The sequence below is a fragment of the Phaenicophaeus curvirostris genome, chromosome 5, assembly GCF_032191515.1.
Source record: "Phaenicophaeus curvirostris isolate KB17595 chromosome 5, BPBGC_Pcur_1.0, whole genome shotgun sequence".
In the NCBI taxonomy this organism is placed as follows: Eukaryota; Metazoa; Chordata; class Aves; order Cuculiformes; family Cuculidae; genus Phaenicophaeus; species Phaenicophaeus curvirostris.
Window position 1 is genome coordinate 55,809,245 of NC_091396.1, and position 16,609 is coordinate 55,825,853.

The 16,609-nt window shown below is 36.8% G+C and overlaps 1 protein-coding gene across 3 annotated transcripts in view; it reads right to left on the bottom strand.

Annotated features, from left to right (window-relative positions):
* Positions 1-16,609, bottom strand: part of SETD3 (SET domain containing 3, actin N3(tau)-histidine methyltransferase) — a 64,505-nt gene that overhangs the window by 20,181 nt on the left and 27,715 nt on the right. For 2 of the 3 annotated variants that reach the window (XM_069858809.1, XM_069858810.1), the window contains exons 3-6: positions 15,809-15,901; positions 12,444-12,592; positions 11,313-11,385; positions 10,520-10,776 (exon numbers count right to left, since the gene is read on the bottom strand). In XM_069858809.1, the coding sequence (XP_069714910.1) occupies positions 10,520-10,776; positions 11,313-11,385; positions 12,444-12,592; positions 15,809-15,901 (572 nt within the window). The remainder of the gene's footprint in view (positions 1-10,519; positions 10,777-11,312; positions 11,386-12,443; positions 12,593-15,808; positions 15,902-16,609) is intronic. The other variant, XM_069858811.1, reaches the window with a different exon arrangement.

Genomic DNA, 16,609 nt, shown 5'->3' on the forward strand with positions numbered 1-16,609 from the left:
TAGGAATTACATCCACAAACATGTGCTTTTATAATGGAAGAAAGATCATCCTACTTTGAAAAACCTAATAGAAAGAATCTTCAAATTAAAAAGGTATCACAGGATTGAAACTTATTAAATCTAAATAATATTCTTGCTTATTCTTTATGTCAGCATTTTTTATTTACTTTCTGCCAGTATACACAAGAAACTACTGTTCCAGACTATTAGGGGACTCGTGCAGCGGAAACAGAGTGGAATGACTCCTCCTGGTGCAATGGAATTTAACTGCACAGTCCCTTCTTCTGTACCTTCTACCTACAAAAATTGCTTTGAGTTAATGAGACAGCAGTGGCATAACAGGCAACTCAAACCATGACATCAACTACTAACTCAAGGGTCTGAAGGACTGACAACCCACTTCACAAGCAAAGTGGTCATTCGCATTTGGCTGATGGAGTACACAGAAACTATTCTGAATTGACTGCAGATGAGTACCCTGCCTTTATTAAATAGAGACAAGACAACGAAGGACTTTTTAACGTCCTCTTCTTCATCACATTTACTGAACACTTCTTAACATACAGAATTCTAAAATACTAATCTTTCCCAGAAAACAAGGCATTTGGATATGACATTTAAACTAATGACCAAGTTTTTTATACCTTTTCCTGTCCTTTCATAAAGAGCTGAATGCAGCCCCACTGAGAGTTGAAGGGAAGAAGTGGGAGAGCCAGCCAGGCTGAGACTAGACACATTTTCCAATGAGACAGTCCCCCCAACCACTCTCTTAACAGAGACACACACTGGGTCCACCTGTGGTAAATCTCCTCATGAAATGAGTTACGTGGTGTTGTTGAGCCTAATATTGATAGGTTCAGTCAGTATTACTTCATTCACACAGGTACAGTAAGACAGCTACAGTAGAGTTTCTCTGCAAAGGTCTATTCCTGCATACTAAGACCTACCATTTACTCTTTAGGCTCCTTCTGAGATACAAGGTTTACCTTGTTCATCTTGTTTAGTGCAGCATACGCATTATGTTCATGCACAAATCCATCACTAAATCTACTATTAATTCAAAGAATCACAAGCCCCAAACAAAATGCTGTGGTGGAACGCCTGAAGTGAACTGCTTTAAAAGGACAAGGATATTATTTCCTAGCCCCAACCACTCCACACCTAAAGAGCTCCCTAACAAGCATTAACGTTATGCGGTAATATTAAGTTTTGTTACTTGTGAATCAACTACTCAAGTTTACAGATAAACTATACCAGAAGCCACTTAGGTGGAAGCTTAGATCGTGATCATATAAACAGGGTACCACACTGCACAAACAGTGTGGCACACAGGGCACGGTAAATTCTAGAACCAGGTGTACTGGCACAATAGCACATACATCCAAAGCTAAAAACTTAACATTTCCTCTCCAACTCACATTCAAACCATAGCACAAGAAAAGAAACTTTGGTTTACTTAGCAACATATCAATCTCCTACTGTGTGGAGTATTAGCACTGGGTCTGACTGAAGAGGATAATCCACTTTGTAATTTAGTTAAATTACTAATTTTAACAAAGAGAAGTCCCCTGTATAATTTTGCAGTGCTTAAAGAATACATCCTTTGAGTATTACATTCTAAGAAACATCAGCTTGTTATCATATTTTAAATTTATGGAACATTTGTAACTGCTGTTATATCAGGAAAAATATTAAATCTACATAATAAGTACAAACTTTATATGAGAAAGTATACTTGTAAGTGCATGATGATCTCCCCATGTCTGCTGAGGCACTCACTTCCACAAAAGACACAGACAACATCTCTGAGGAAAAACTCAAGTGCCCCAGAAAGTGCAACTCAAAAAACAGAAATAAAAGCAACTAAGAGAAAAACAAACAAAAAACCTATTCACTCTATTGGCTGTAAAAACAGATGCTTATCTACATTCCCAACTAAGAGAGTGGTTGAGAATCCTATCTTCCAAAAAAAAAAAAATGTTTTAAAAGCCCATAATACTAACAAGAGAATGTATTATTCCTCCCAAACGTGGTTTAAACTGTGCAGAAACAAATTTTGTTTAGTACTGGCATATATGCTTTGAAGTACATCTCTGTTTCTCTAGAGGAATGAGGGCATTTAGGCTACTATAACAAAATCCAAACCGTTCAGAATATAAAATAAATTAAAACCTAGGAGATCTTAACAATGAATGCCCAAAGAAAGATAACATGTATATCTAAAATGAAGGATACATTTTATCCTATTTGCCCTCCTCCAACTTCAATATATTCTGACTGTAACAAATAGTAGACACCAAGTGGGATGCGCCTGTATTTCGATCTAGGCCAGCATGGTCCAACTGGCGCCCATCAGCTGAATCTGGACTACAGGATGCCTCCATATGGCCTGCCACCTTTTCCTTGGAGGAGATAGGGAACAGCTGTTTGAGGAGCAAATGCTGCCTGAACAGCCAACCACCACCTCCTGTGTCCGGTTGGCTCAAAGCCCAGCGCTGTCACCGTGTTCCCGCAGAAGGCAAGGAAGGAACAGAGAAGAAGGCAGCAGACCTCCTACCCATGCAAGGACTCGAGCTCTGAGATGGACAGAAACAACCTAGCAAAGCCTGTAGCTGCTTCTACAATAAAGAGAGGCAGCCACAGGAATGGCCCAAGGAAGCCCCAGGATCTGCCATTATTGTCATCACATCCAGGGGTGGGATATACCAGAAGTGACACAAAACTCAGGAATTTGGCACATGTTTGCAAAATCTAAACCACCTTACGGAAGACACGCTAAGTGGTACATACAAGCATACAGTCAGCCTTCAGTTTGCTGCCAGCAAAACAGATTAATACAATATTTTGGCCCTCACAGAGTGAGGCATAGAATGCATTCCATTTCTCACAGAATGGAACGTATTCCATTTCTCACAGAAAGGCATAAATGTATTCCATTATTAAGTGCCTATTGATTTATTATTGATCAAGAAGAACAACTCAGGCATTGACATTCAGACAAAGCAAATTCGAATAGCAATGCTATTTTACCTTTGTAACTGTCTACTCGATGGAATTTTAAATCTTTCCTTAAGCTGACACATGTAATAGACAAGTAACCAAAAAGGGAAGATTTTATAGTGTTTAAAACTGTGCCATCTTTCTTCCATCCGTTTTTTAGTGTCATTGATATCACTTCTGAAAAAAAGCTATTTGATTGGCATGCCAATGAGCATAAATCAAGGGAGGGGAGAAACTGAGAACGTAAGGATCTACCTGGTATATGATCAGAACAGTAATATGCTTCCAAATACATTTGCTTTTAACTGCATATTACTGGATCTCTTTAGAAGCATTAAAATATTCTCTGCTATATCAATTTAAAAATAATAATTTCCAAACATGTGAATAGTGTTTTAAAACACAGTATATTTGTCTGCTTTCAACTCAAATGTTATTTAGCACATGAAAGTTAAATGGTATCTGAAAGCCAAGTACAGAGAGAGACCAGACGTTCTACTTCACACTGACCTGGAAAATCATATGCTCATTGGAATAGGATAGATTAGAAACGGTACAGAAAAAATAATGTAAGAGCAGCATAAGTCATGTTGAAAAAATCATCACAACTTCAAAAACTGGTGTTAAAATTAAGCTAGAAATGTGAAATCTCAACTAATATACCCAATATTGAAGAGTCAAATGTGATATCAGATTTTAAAGATGTTATAATATTACTGAGATATGGAACTTAATGTGTTAAAATGTCCTAACTAAAATGATATTCCAGTGCCCAACAGCTAATAACTGGATTTTAGAATTTCATTCACGCTAAATCAATTAGTCAAATTTTATATGAATAATAAATTAAATTTAGTATCTGATCAAAAGGGATTACAGCCTCCAGGAAATCATGTTCTCTGTCCAATAGTGCAAACAAACAGATCAAAACATCTTTGAATAAATTACTGCAACATTTGAGGTTGCAATGGGACTCCAATAACACTTTCACAAGCACTGTCCAGATGTCAATTCACAGTAGTCAGAAAACTGGTATGAGAGAGTTCCTGTGGAACACAGCATACAAACCACTCTACAGGTACTGCCTAAAAGTAGCAATGACTTCTATCAAACAGATTCTATTAAGAAGGAGAAAAAAAAAAAAAAAGGTGCAATTCATGGGGCAGCTTCTGCCTTGAATGATAGTAACTTGACAGAAGGCAAAGAAAGCATTTGCAAGTATTTGCTCATTCACTTCTCAAAGAAACATAAAACTGAGTAAAAGAAAATTAGGTTTACTTGCTAAAATATTACTTAAACAGGTGACTTTGATTTCTCCATTTGGTTTAATTCTAAAATTCTTACTTACCAATTTCTCCTGCACTGTGGAGGCCAGAACTGGACACAGTACTCTGGCTGTGGTCTCACCAGTGCTGACCAGAGGGGAAGGATCACCTCTCTCAATCTGCTGGCAACACCCCTCCTAATGCAGCCGTGGATGCCACTAGCCCTTTTTGCTGCAAGGGCACATTGTTGCATTAGGCTGACAGGCTTGTAACACCCTGGGTCCTCCTTCCTGCCCTTCCCAAGAATAGGAATAGCACTTGCTTTCCTCCAGTTCTCAGGCACTCTTCCAATCATCGTGATCATGCAAAGATCACCAAGTCACCTCATAACAGCAGCCAGCTCCCTCAGCAGTTGTGGGTGCACCCCATCAGGGCCCACGGACTTGTGTATGTCCAGTTTGCTTAAGTACTCCCTGACTCGATCCTTTTCCACAAAGGGTACCATCCTTCTTGCTCCAGCCTTTCCAGCTGGTATGTGGGGCCTGGGATTCCTTAAGACCAGTCTTGCTAGTAAGGACTGAGGCAAAGGCGGCTTTTGTTACTTCAGCTTTTTCCATGGTATCTGTCACCAGGTCCTCTGTCTCATTTGGCCACAGGCTCACATTTTCCATAGTCTTCCTTTTGCAACCTACATACTTACAAAAACCCTTTTAGTTGCCTCTGACGTGCCTTGTCAGGTTCCTGCTGGGCTTTAGCTTTCCTAATCGCATCCCTGGATGATAGGACAATGTCTCTGTATTCCTCTCAGGTTACCTGTTCCTGCTTCCACCTTCTGTATACTTTCTTTTTATGTTTTAGTTTTGCTGGGAGCTCCTTGTTCACCCATGCAGGGCTCCTGGTATTTTTGCCTGACTTCGTGCTCATTGTGATGAACTGCTCCTGAACTTGGAGGAAGCAATCCTTGAATATTAACTTTGTGTTTTCTTTCTTGGGTACCTCATCCCTCTAGAGCCTTAACCCATGGGACTCCTCCAAGCAGATCTGTGAAGATGCCAATTCTGTTCTCCTGAAATCCAGCATTGTGACTTTTTTTTTTTCTCTGCATCCTCCTCTCATGGGTCCTGAATTCCACCACCTCATGGGCATTGCAGCCAAGGCTGTTGTTCAACCTTTACATTCCCAACAAACACTTCCCTGGGGACCTTATATGGTCCACAAATGCGAGTAGCACCTCTCCTCATTGGCTTCTCTATTTCCTTGGTCAGGAAGTTGTCATTGATGCTCCCCTCATAAACCTCCTGGATTGCTTTTACCCTGCTGCTTTATTCTTTTAACAGACATCAGGGCAGCTGAAGTCCCCAATGAGGAACAGGGCCTGCAAATGTAAGGCTATTTCTAGCTCTCTGTAGCAGGTCTCATCTTCTCCTTCCTTCCTCCTGATCAGGCAGCCTATAGTAGAAGTCCACCACAATGTCATCCACATTGATGGTTTTGGGGTTGTGGCATTCTGTTGGTTTTGTGCGCGTGTGTTTTTTTCCCTAAGACAGCTAGCTCACAGGTACCCTTCAGAAAAATCTGCAGTCCCCCAGTGGTCCAGAGAAAACAGGCTAAGAACACCATCTAAATCAATGTCTAACAGGACAGTCCTGCAAAACTGACCCTTTTTCCAGTACAAAAGAAATATTACCACATACAGATATTACCTACACCTAGAGCACCACTGAATGCATACAGCTGGCTACAATGGCAAAACCTATGGCTAGCTGATGAGCTCTGCTAGTTTCAGACCTACCCCTTATTTAAAAGTTCACTAAAATTATCATAAAATTGTCTTTCAGTAAGGCAGCAAGTAACAGCCTTTACTATACCTGGGGAAAAGATACAACATTGCATCAGACTCAAAGCATGCAAGATTAGTTCAGGCACTTCCACGTCCTCTAAGAACACTCCTCATCTTGATTTCCTGTTTAGATTTACAGAAACTTCTCTGTAGCAGACTGCAAATAGGCACCCATATGCAGCTGAAAGTAAAACATGAAGACCACTGCATATTCTTTTAAAAGAGCTTCAAAGTTGGTTATCTTTACTTTAGAAATACAAGCTCACTGTGAATGTCGAAACTATATGGCTCCCTCTTGTGCTCATTATACCACATTTCAGCATACAAAAAAAACCCCTAACGTTAAACCATAAATACTTGGGCTCTGCTCACCCTTCAGTAGGCAGGCAATGCCTATAAATGTTAATGGGAGTCACATGCACACCTTCTAGGGAAACAAAAAGCCTACAGTTTACAAAACTTCTTTGAAACAAACTACAAAAACATCTTGCAACCTATTAGTTTGCTGTGATGAAAATATATTTTTTGGCCATCCGCTGTATTTTGATTGCAATGCAGAGGCCAAAAGCACCGTTAAAGTACATCTGTAAAAACTTTTAACTATTTTTCAGTTATCAAATTACATGTGTTTACAAAGTTGTCAGTGTGGTTTATAGAGCCTGGCTAACATGCTCAAGGGTTTATTTTTGTCTACCCAACATCCCACCTGCTTCTGCTTATCAAGCCAGACTGCAATTCAGCTTGCAACAGCTGTTAAATGCATCAATCTGCCCATTCTTCATGTGTATCCAAACTAAGCACTGGGAGAAAAGAGTTAGGACTTCAGCATTCTGAGAAAGCCACCCTTACGGAGAAGCTAGGGAAATAAAACAGAACAACACTCGACAAATTGTTTAAAAGTGTACACCTATCCAAAGCCAAATTATTTTAATAACAGTCTAGCAATCCTATCTGGAAAGAAAACGAAGCATTTTAATAAATGATTTGTTCATTCTTTTATTGTCCCACCATTAAAAAGATTTTGCAGACTAAAAATGCTGCAAAGGAATTAAAATATTTTGCCTGCACAAAATATTCCCTTTTTAAGTGTCTTCAAATACCAACAAAACACCTTTTATTTCAATATACTTTGCTTTCTGCAGTAGAATAGCTATCATGTAAGATAGAAATACAAGATTTTTTTGTACTAGAAAAATTATTTTTAAAATACTTACAAATATACTAGTCTGCAAACCTGGTCACAACAGACCAGCTTTCATTAAAATGCTAATGCTAGAGCAGCAGTAGTACTGAATTAAATGACGGTATACAAACCCTAACTTCCACTTCCATAAAGCTTGCAGAACACACTGCCTTTCATAGAAAAATGGGTTTGCTTTGGTTTTTTTTTCCATTTATATCATGATTTTTTTTCTTCCCTTTTCCATATGCTCATGAATTTCCAAAAATACTACCCTTAGCACCAGTATTTTGTGGGTCAATTTTGTTCATAAAATGAGCGCACGCAAGATGATACTAAAATCCATTTTAGCTTTTCTGAATAATAAAGAATGGTACTTTGCTTTAGAGAAGAGGCTTTTTCTTTTAATAAACTTTTTTTCCTCTAACATTTTATGAATTACAAGGCTCTTATTTTTGAGACCAGAAACAAAAAAAAAAAATTTAAAACTTTTTCATGAATTTTCATAAAAAGCATTAATAATAGGTACCCAGTACATTTGCCACCCCTGAAGCCAGCTGAAAGTATTTATCTTCCTAATGTGACATTTACTGAATACTAAAGAAATGTTCACTGAAGTTGCGGTTATGTGGCAGTGCTGAAGCATGGCACAAAACAACCAGAACAGACCTAAAATTTACCTGATGCTTATTACCATTCACTCTCCAAAGAACAAGTAAATAACAAGAATTCCTACCAGATCTACTTTCATGCTGATGTTCAACATGAAACAATCAGCTGTATTACACAAGAACATAAAACAAGCAATAAAAGCATGTCAGGAGAACAACAAAAAAAAGAAACTAGTATAGATTTCTAACCACAAGTGACCAGAACCTATATTTTAACAATTCATACAAAAGTCAAGAGTACCATACTAAACACATTCTTGGGCTTACTAATACAAAGCCTAAAAAGACGGCCATTTGTTTAAACACTATTTCCACAGAGGTGTCCCACTGGTGCAGATCAAACAGAATTGATCAACAATATCCGATGGAGAAGTCTTCCTCCATGAGTTGCCATATCAGCTTCCACAGAATTGCAAATGTAAAACAGAAAATATAACACTGCAGAGTATTAAAGGCTTTTTACAAGTCATCTCACATGCATTTTCTTTGCTCTTAGCTTTTCTTACTCTTAACAGTCAACAGCACAGACTTTGGTGTGGAATATAAATTATTTTTTAGTGAGACACAGCTTTGACCACAGTAGTCTAAATGATATATAATAGATCTTTGATTAGTTTTAAGAGACAATAAGAGAAATAGTGTGTACTTGCCATGCTTAACAGATTATCTGCCACAAGAAGCTTTCATAAACAAAAAATATTGTCAAACTTTCATGCTGCTTTTCACATAACATATCTCATGCTTCAATCAATGTTACACCACTGCATTTTATATAGTCTTCAGTTATTCTTGATCACTTCAATACCAGTCTACATGTATTCATCAATCACTGAGAATATTATAAAACACCAAACAAAAATCCAGAACACCATTCCAGATTGCATTTCTCTGTAAAACTATTTCAGTTTGGGTTTGTTTCCTTTTTTTCAAATTAATGTCATGACCATATAACCTCTCACATAATACTACTAGTGCAGGATTAGTCAATGAAAATGATGGAACTAGTCATAGTGATAGTTTAGCTAGTTGAGTAAGTGCTGCAAGAACATAACTAGTAGTTAGAAGATTATCTAATGTTACATTGTGTTCTGCTAATAACTCTTTTAAAAATGGAAGAACTATTTAAGGGTAAAAAGATACTCTAAAGAAATAAAATTGAGGAGTTCCACTGGTTCAGGCAGTGCATTCTGAGGAAAAAAAAGGAAAAGCTGGATGGTCACATGCGGACTGGCAGCCTAGAAAAGCACATGGCAAAAAAAAAAAAAAAAAAAAAAGAAGAGGTGGCTAAGCTGTCATTTCCTGAACTGTGACACACTTGGAAGAAAGAATTTTGTTCCTTCCTGACATTAAAGCTATTGTTCCTACCCTACTCCTTGCCTCAAAACAAAACGCATCTTATTTGGTTTTCACCCACCATTGTCAATTACGTCAGTTTTCAAAATGTATCCCACTGCTCCTTATACTTTGTAAACTGACACTGTGCTTGAAACACAGGAAGTTCTTCAAACACTCAACAGCTACAGAAAGTAACTTTTGTTGACTTAAAACAGTTAATAGAAGAGCTTTGGAACTCTCAAAGTTTAAAGAATAGAATTGCTTCAAGTCTTCTCACCTCTTCTATGGCCAAAAAAAAAAAAATGGTCTCTAAACCACACAATTGTGGAAATTCAGTATGTAGTATCATATGGGGTTGTTTTATGCAGATTGTACCACAAAAAGCTTTGAATGTTTGGACATTGAGCACTACCTTGACAAGACAACATCACCATTCACTTACAATATCATTCAGAGTAACAGTTCTTTCTTAGATACTAAATTTAAACCCTCACTTCAGAACGTGATGAACAGTTCACCTATCTCGAGCCTCCTCATACTCAAATTGTTACCATATGGGTTTATCTTTGTATTTGAAAGCAATCAAAATAATCTAATAAAAAACCAAAAGTTAATCCACACTCACTGGAAATACAATATATGCAATTGTTTTATTTTATGTCAATTTACAACTATAATTTTACTTTGTTTCCTGCAAACTATACATTTTGCAGAATTACAGAAGCATAGGTCGTAGATCTCTGCAGGTCACCTAGCCCAGCTTCCCACAGGCAAACTTCTAGAGCCTGGCTACCAGTAGCAAGTTGCAAACAATAATCATATCATCCCTTATCTCCTTTTCCCCAAAATAAACAAACCCAGCTTGCTCAGTCTCTCCTTGTATGCATAAAAGGCTGAAGCAAATGACATCTTAACAGTCCTCTGGTCTCATTCCAGTTTGTCAACGTGTCTCTTGTACTGGTGGGCCAACACCTGTACAATATGCCAGATGAAGCCTCACTGCCAAACAAAGGCCAGTAATCACTCCTCCCAATCAACCACATACATTCTTATATACTCACAAGCCTACTGAACTGTGAATTGTTAGCAGCTGTAGGAAATTGGTTTAATGATTCTAACATTTAAGAGCAATACACTTGCTCTATTGTTTAGCACCACTGTTTTCACACCTTCCTCAACAATCATCGTTGGAACGACATATACTGTACACTACATTTAAGATGCTTACCTGAATAACTTTGTAGAAATAGGCATATTGTCGAGCTGTATTTTTATATTGGCTAAAAACATCATGTATGGCCTGAGTTGACTGAAGATACTGCACTTCATCTTCTTCAAAATAGAGAGGAGTGTCATATTCACTGGGGAGTGTCTGTATGTAGGGCAGCCAGAAAGAGTTGGGGTTGGCTCGCTCACAAAGAAGATGGAATGCCAATGTTATATTGCCCATGGCTTGAAGAATTCGATCTTGAGAGTACAGGGATCCTGAATTAGCCCAGAAAGGTGAGGCAGTAAATTAATTGTTCATGGAAAATATCACCCTAGATTTACTTTAAAATAACATGATGAGATAACAATGTAAGAATTTTTAACAATGAAAAAAAAGCTTTTCAGGTTTCTAAATTATTTAGCTCTCCACATTTTATTACGCTGCAAGTTATTTGACGCAGTAAATGCCTCATTTACAATTGCATGACAGAAGACATGAAGAAACTAGAACAATATTCTCAGTACCTCAGAACATTTTATCACCTAGTGTTATACAAACTACATAATATATGCTCAAAATAACACACGCACTTCTAGAGGATATCTAGAGTGCTCAGCCAGAAACAAAGAGGAAAATAAATTCTTTCCACTGATACTTCAAGCTTGTATGTATTCCAAACCTGACAGTTGGAATACTTGCAGAATAACCAAGTCCTGTAAAATAAAGGAGATCACAAAAAAAAAGCACCTTCTATTGAATAATGATCCCATACATATCAACTTCTTGCTTAAAAAGTTCTGTTAGCTCTTACCTAATACTGAATTTTTAGCTGACTCAACTGTCATCAGCAGTTTTCTAGGAACCCACAGAAACAATTCTTCAGCCTACAGAAAGGAAAAAAATGCAGAGGGTCAGTTAGCATTTCTGCAATATGCCAAGTGTCTCAAACAGAAGAATTTTGATGCAGAATAAGACTGTATTTCTCTTCCACTGCAAATTAAAAAAAAAAAAAACCCTACCAAAAAACATGCTATGTTTCATATTGTGGTTACCAAATGTTCCAATCTGCAATACACAATCTGCAATACACAAAGCTTTAAGACATGGAAATTACAAAATAAAGTGCTTCGGTTTGGAACTGCTAACATGTAAACTTCCCACACAACCTCAAAGCTACCAGATACATTTTATTGTTATTATAGAACTGCATGATCAAATATTTTCTCCCAATAGAGGTTTTTTCGCTTTGCCCATTCTTATTTTAGAAGAACTGTTCAGGATTTTTATCAACCAGTAGTGCTAGCTTTACTAACCATGTGCTACTAAAGCCCTAAAACAAATATGCTTGTCTTCTAATATTCTTTCTATAACACCTGATTGTTCTCTCTCTGTTGTTTCCCATCAGTAAAATGGGAATGGAAAGAGGCAATCTTTGATGCTTACCTTTTAATAGCTAGCTAACTGTGTGGGTCTATATTCTCTACCTGATGATCAAAAGATATTCTTTACAATTATCAGTTAACACTGTGGGTTTTTTCATTTTCACCAAAAAATAAGTATTGCAAATACCTCTTTCTGAGGCAAAAAGACCAGTGCTTTAAAGGAAGGGACAAGACAGAGGAGGAGAAGAGACTAAGTAGTTAGGAACCATGGAAGAGGGCAATACATCAGTGGGGTAGAGTACTCTGGTGATCACATTAACAGTATAGGCAACACAGAGGTAAAAAAAAGACTGATTAAAAATTCACATTACTACCCAATAGTCAAAAATATTCTTCAATTTTATCAATAATTTTATTTCTCAAGTATGCAGAGTTGAGAGCATTTCAGAACAGCAGTTTCATATGCAGTCAAAAGAAGAAAGGGAAGGTGGTATGTTTCAGAGCTCTGCAGCTACATTCCAAACAACTTTCTAGTCTAAGTCAAATGTTTACATGCTCACCTTTATCTCCCTTGTTGCTTTCAAACCAAACCCCTCCTCTTCAAAGTTAGCTATTTCAAAACCCTCCGTGGATGCTCCATTTTCAGTTGCCCACTTTATCAATTCAGGGAAATAGTCATCTCTTTTTCCATCAAAGACAACAGACAAACCTATATACACAATTTATTAAAAAACAAATGCAGAAAGAAGAGAATTTAGAAAGATGAAGTAGTTCAATATAGAAGCACAAGTAAAAGGGTATCTGCTATCCCACAGCAGCTCTACTTTGAAGTAGCTGAGTCAGAACAGGTCTTTGTTAAGTGTTACTCATAGGATAGAAATGTCATACCCAATTTTCACCAAATTAAATGTTCTGCCAAATTGCCTTACCAGTTATCTTAAGAACACAACCACCTAAGCTGAGATGTGATGAAATATGAAGCTTCTCTCCTCTTTCTCTTCTAAAGCTGAACAAAAATATTTTCCAGTTCAATATTGATGATAAATGCAATCACCACAACATGTTAATATTGATACAACGAGGAATTTGAGAGGCAAGCTGCAGTATCATTAATTCAGCACTGAAAATGATGATAAGCAGATCTCAAGCTCTTTCACACACAAGGCAGTTAGCTTTTCCCTGTAGAATATGGATCTATTAAATAACTAAGGACTGATCAACCTCCTGACACCTCAGACATTGTCCAAATCATTACATTTTGTTTCAAGAGACACATGGTCTACTGGTGAAATCGTAAGCCTCGTTCATTTCCTCAGCTTTCCCCTTTACCATCATCCAATTTGAACCTATGCATTATAGTACATGGCTACACTCAGCTGGCTCCTTTCATTCCTCTCTGCCTCTGTGTTCTCTCCAACACAAAATCTAGTGTCAGATCACACTAAAAGAGTCTGAAAGCCTCTGAAATTTTCAGGTCATTCTCTGAGTGACAAAACATCATCAGCAAGTTGCTTACATCCAAAGATATTTTGGTTAAATTATTAGCACATCTTTAGATTAAAAGAGTTTTACAAAAGCAGCATTAGCATGTTTGAAATATTCCCCTCCTTCAAATCACAGAACCAATCAAATCTACAGTTGACATAGGACTGCAAGTATGATCTAAAAATATAGTTCGTGATGATGCAGTATAAAAACTCGAGATTGTTTAAGTATTTTCTTTAAATGAAATGAAAATGTGGTCCATGGTGTATCGACCTTTTCCTGTTCCAAAACGCCGTAATTTCTCCTTTATTGCACATTCCCTTTAGTACGGTATTTTCTCTTGAAAATATTCAGAGATAAGGCCTCGCAAATCTAGTAACACTAGTTGCATAGCTTCTACAAAACTTGATAGCTGTTTGTACTGCCCAGGACATTGCTCTTTTGATTTCCAAAATTGGCTACTATATAAGGCTACTGGAAGCTTTCAACATCTAGCTTGTATTTGGAACCATTCTGTAAGCATCTCTGAAATTTTGCCTCTGTTCCTCATATATGATGTGCTCCAATACTTCTCATTTCTTTCCAAATTAAAGAGGAGAACAGCTCCTTTAAACTACAAGCACTGTTGAGGAACAGTTATTTCTATACTGAACAAAATGTAGCTGTACTGATGAAGATCTATATAGAAAAATTAGCTTTATTTAAAATTTTGCTAATGAGTCAAACAGGGAAAAATTTTAAAAAGTAAAAATACTCAGTTTTCAAATATAGTTTTCTATAATCAAGAACATTTTAGTTCACGTTCTGTAACCTAGTGTTCTATTCCAGAGAAGCACAAACTATGATACTTTAGGCGATATATATTCATTTGCATACCTCAGAGTTCCCAGAAGCAATTTATACTTCTATCGCTAATTGTTGAAAGCTTTTATTAAGCTAGAAAACTGTGTAGTATAAATTATTAGGTTCTATTAAAAAATAGTTTTGTAAGATACCATACTATTCATACTCACTAGGTAAAAATATTACATTAAAACCCATTTGTATGTCAACAGTGCTGTGGGGTTAGTAGGCTTTGCGTCTTTTGAGGAAAAACCTCTGTTAACATAATACTGTTACACTAATTCTACCACTTCTGCCACCAGCCACTTTCCCCATGAATGTCTCGATCCCTCTGGCACAGAAGAAAGATATAGCGAACAGTCCAACTCTTCTTGTTAACCTAAATTATGTTTTCCCCTAATACCAATATTACATCATAAAAACAAAGCCATGTGCCACACATTTACAGAAGTCACAAGACAGCAAAACAGTGAATCAAGTTCACCTCTACAGAGCTACAGGATGCAGTCAACCAGTATTATTGATTCTTCCCATACACCTTCTGCCAGTAACTGATGTTCAAAGGTTTCAAAGTCCTTTCATGAAGTAAGAGCCTCTTGCATTAGTCAAAATTATTAAAAATAGGTATGAAAAGGGCTTTTAAAGGCTCCAAGTACAGGATTCAGCTTTTTCAAGCAAGCACATGAGCCCATCAAACTCTGTTTCAAATACAGTCTGGCCTTTATGCCATCACCATATAAATAACAGAAAAAAGCACTGTTATTTGTCTGCCATTAAAATACAAAAAAGGTTAATTTTAATAAAATTACCTCAAAAATCATGCTTAAATCATACTTGCAAAGAAAACCAAATCTAATATGAAAATAAAGTATCAGTAACAGTGAGTTGTTGCAGAACAAATCAGAAGAAAACTGTTCTAATCTGAAAAATAAGCATACCTTAAACTTCGGAAAATAGGCAATAAACTCCATGTTAACTCTGATACCATTAGCCTATCTTTATTTTAATTATGTGCTTGACTTATAGCAGATAGATTTATTAGCAGATGTATTTATTTTGTGCATTTATATATTTTTATTTTGTCATAGTTTAACGTCATTATGTTGAATTGCTGAAACTGTTTCCATGTCTAGTAAAGTGTTCAGGTTAAAATAAAATAGTTATAGAACTGAATTCAAAGTGTTCAGACTTAGAGGCAGAGAGGCAGACTATGTAATTTGGATTCAAAATGGCCTACTATTCTCAAATGATTTTTACTTCTAGTCCTTCAGATAGTCATCCCATTACAATCTCAAGCTCTTTTTTCAACTTACCAAACAGAATTACCACAGGATCACCTGTCTGTGATATTCACTCAGAACAAGTATTAAAATGGGTAATGCTAGTAGTCATGCCCACCAGAACACTTCAGAAACACTCGCAAGTGTAAAAAGCAACTGCACGTCAGAGAATTAAGAGTTTTATCCCAAACATAAAGGATTGCATAACATCTATATAACCACAACAACAATAATAATATTCCTTTCAGCTGTCAAAAGACAATTCTTCAGGAGAATCAATACTATGAGCCACCCTTATCTTAGTCTTTCACATTTACCTTTTTGTTTTTTGCGAATTTTCTCAACAAGTGATCGAATCTGGACATATTCTTCCCACTCCTTACCAGGACCTGGGGTAGGACTACTGCATTCTGTAAATAAAAACGCCAAATGAAAATGCTTTCTTTAATAAAGTCTCTCTGTGTGTGTGTATACATATGTATATATTAACATCAGAGAAAAGGTCAGTTTCACAGCAGCTGAACTTTAGTACTACTTGTCCTTCAAAAGTGTTTATACAGTAAACACTGTAATCACCACTGTTATAAATATTCCATTCTTTTGACATGCAATTAATTGATTCTTTTAAAATTTTAACAGCATAACTTGTCTCAAGTTGGTTTATTTTCTTTTTTGTTTAGTATTCTTCCAGATGTAAGTAAAATCAAATGTTTAAAAAGCAAAGAAGAAAAAAGGTTCGACAATCAAACCATTAAGTACATAGTCTCTCAGAAAAGACAAACAAACAAAAGTCTGGTTTCAATAATCCAAGCAAACCACTCTGTTTACATCAGCCTGTTTGCCATCACTCTCGTTTTAATGACAGCAGATGATAATAGCACAGACCTTACCTGAAGTAATTGAGAAATTTGCTAGTACGTACATTTGACCTGCCTAGTCAACACTGTTTTCATAGATGCATGTGTACTGGAAGGGCAAATAGAGGAACACTCTACCAAGCTCTAGCATTAGATTATATCCACAGTGTCTGTGACAATATTCTAAATGCTGTGTGTGGATTTCTTGATCTAAGTCACATAAATCCAAGCAGACAGCTGAAGATTACCTTGCTCAACCAA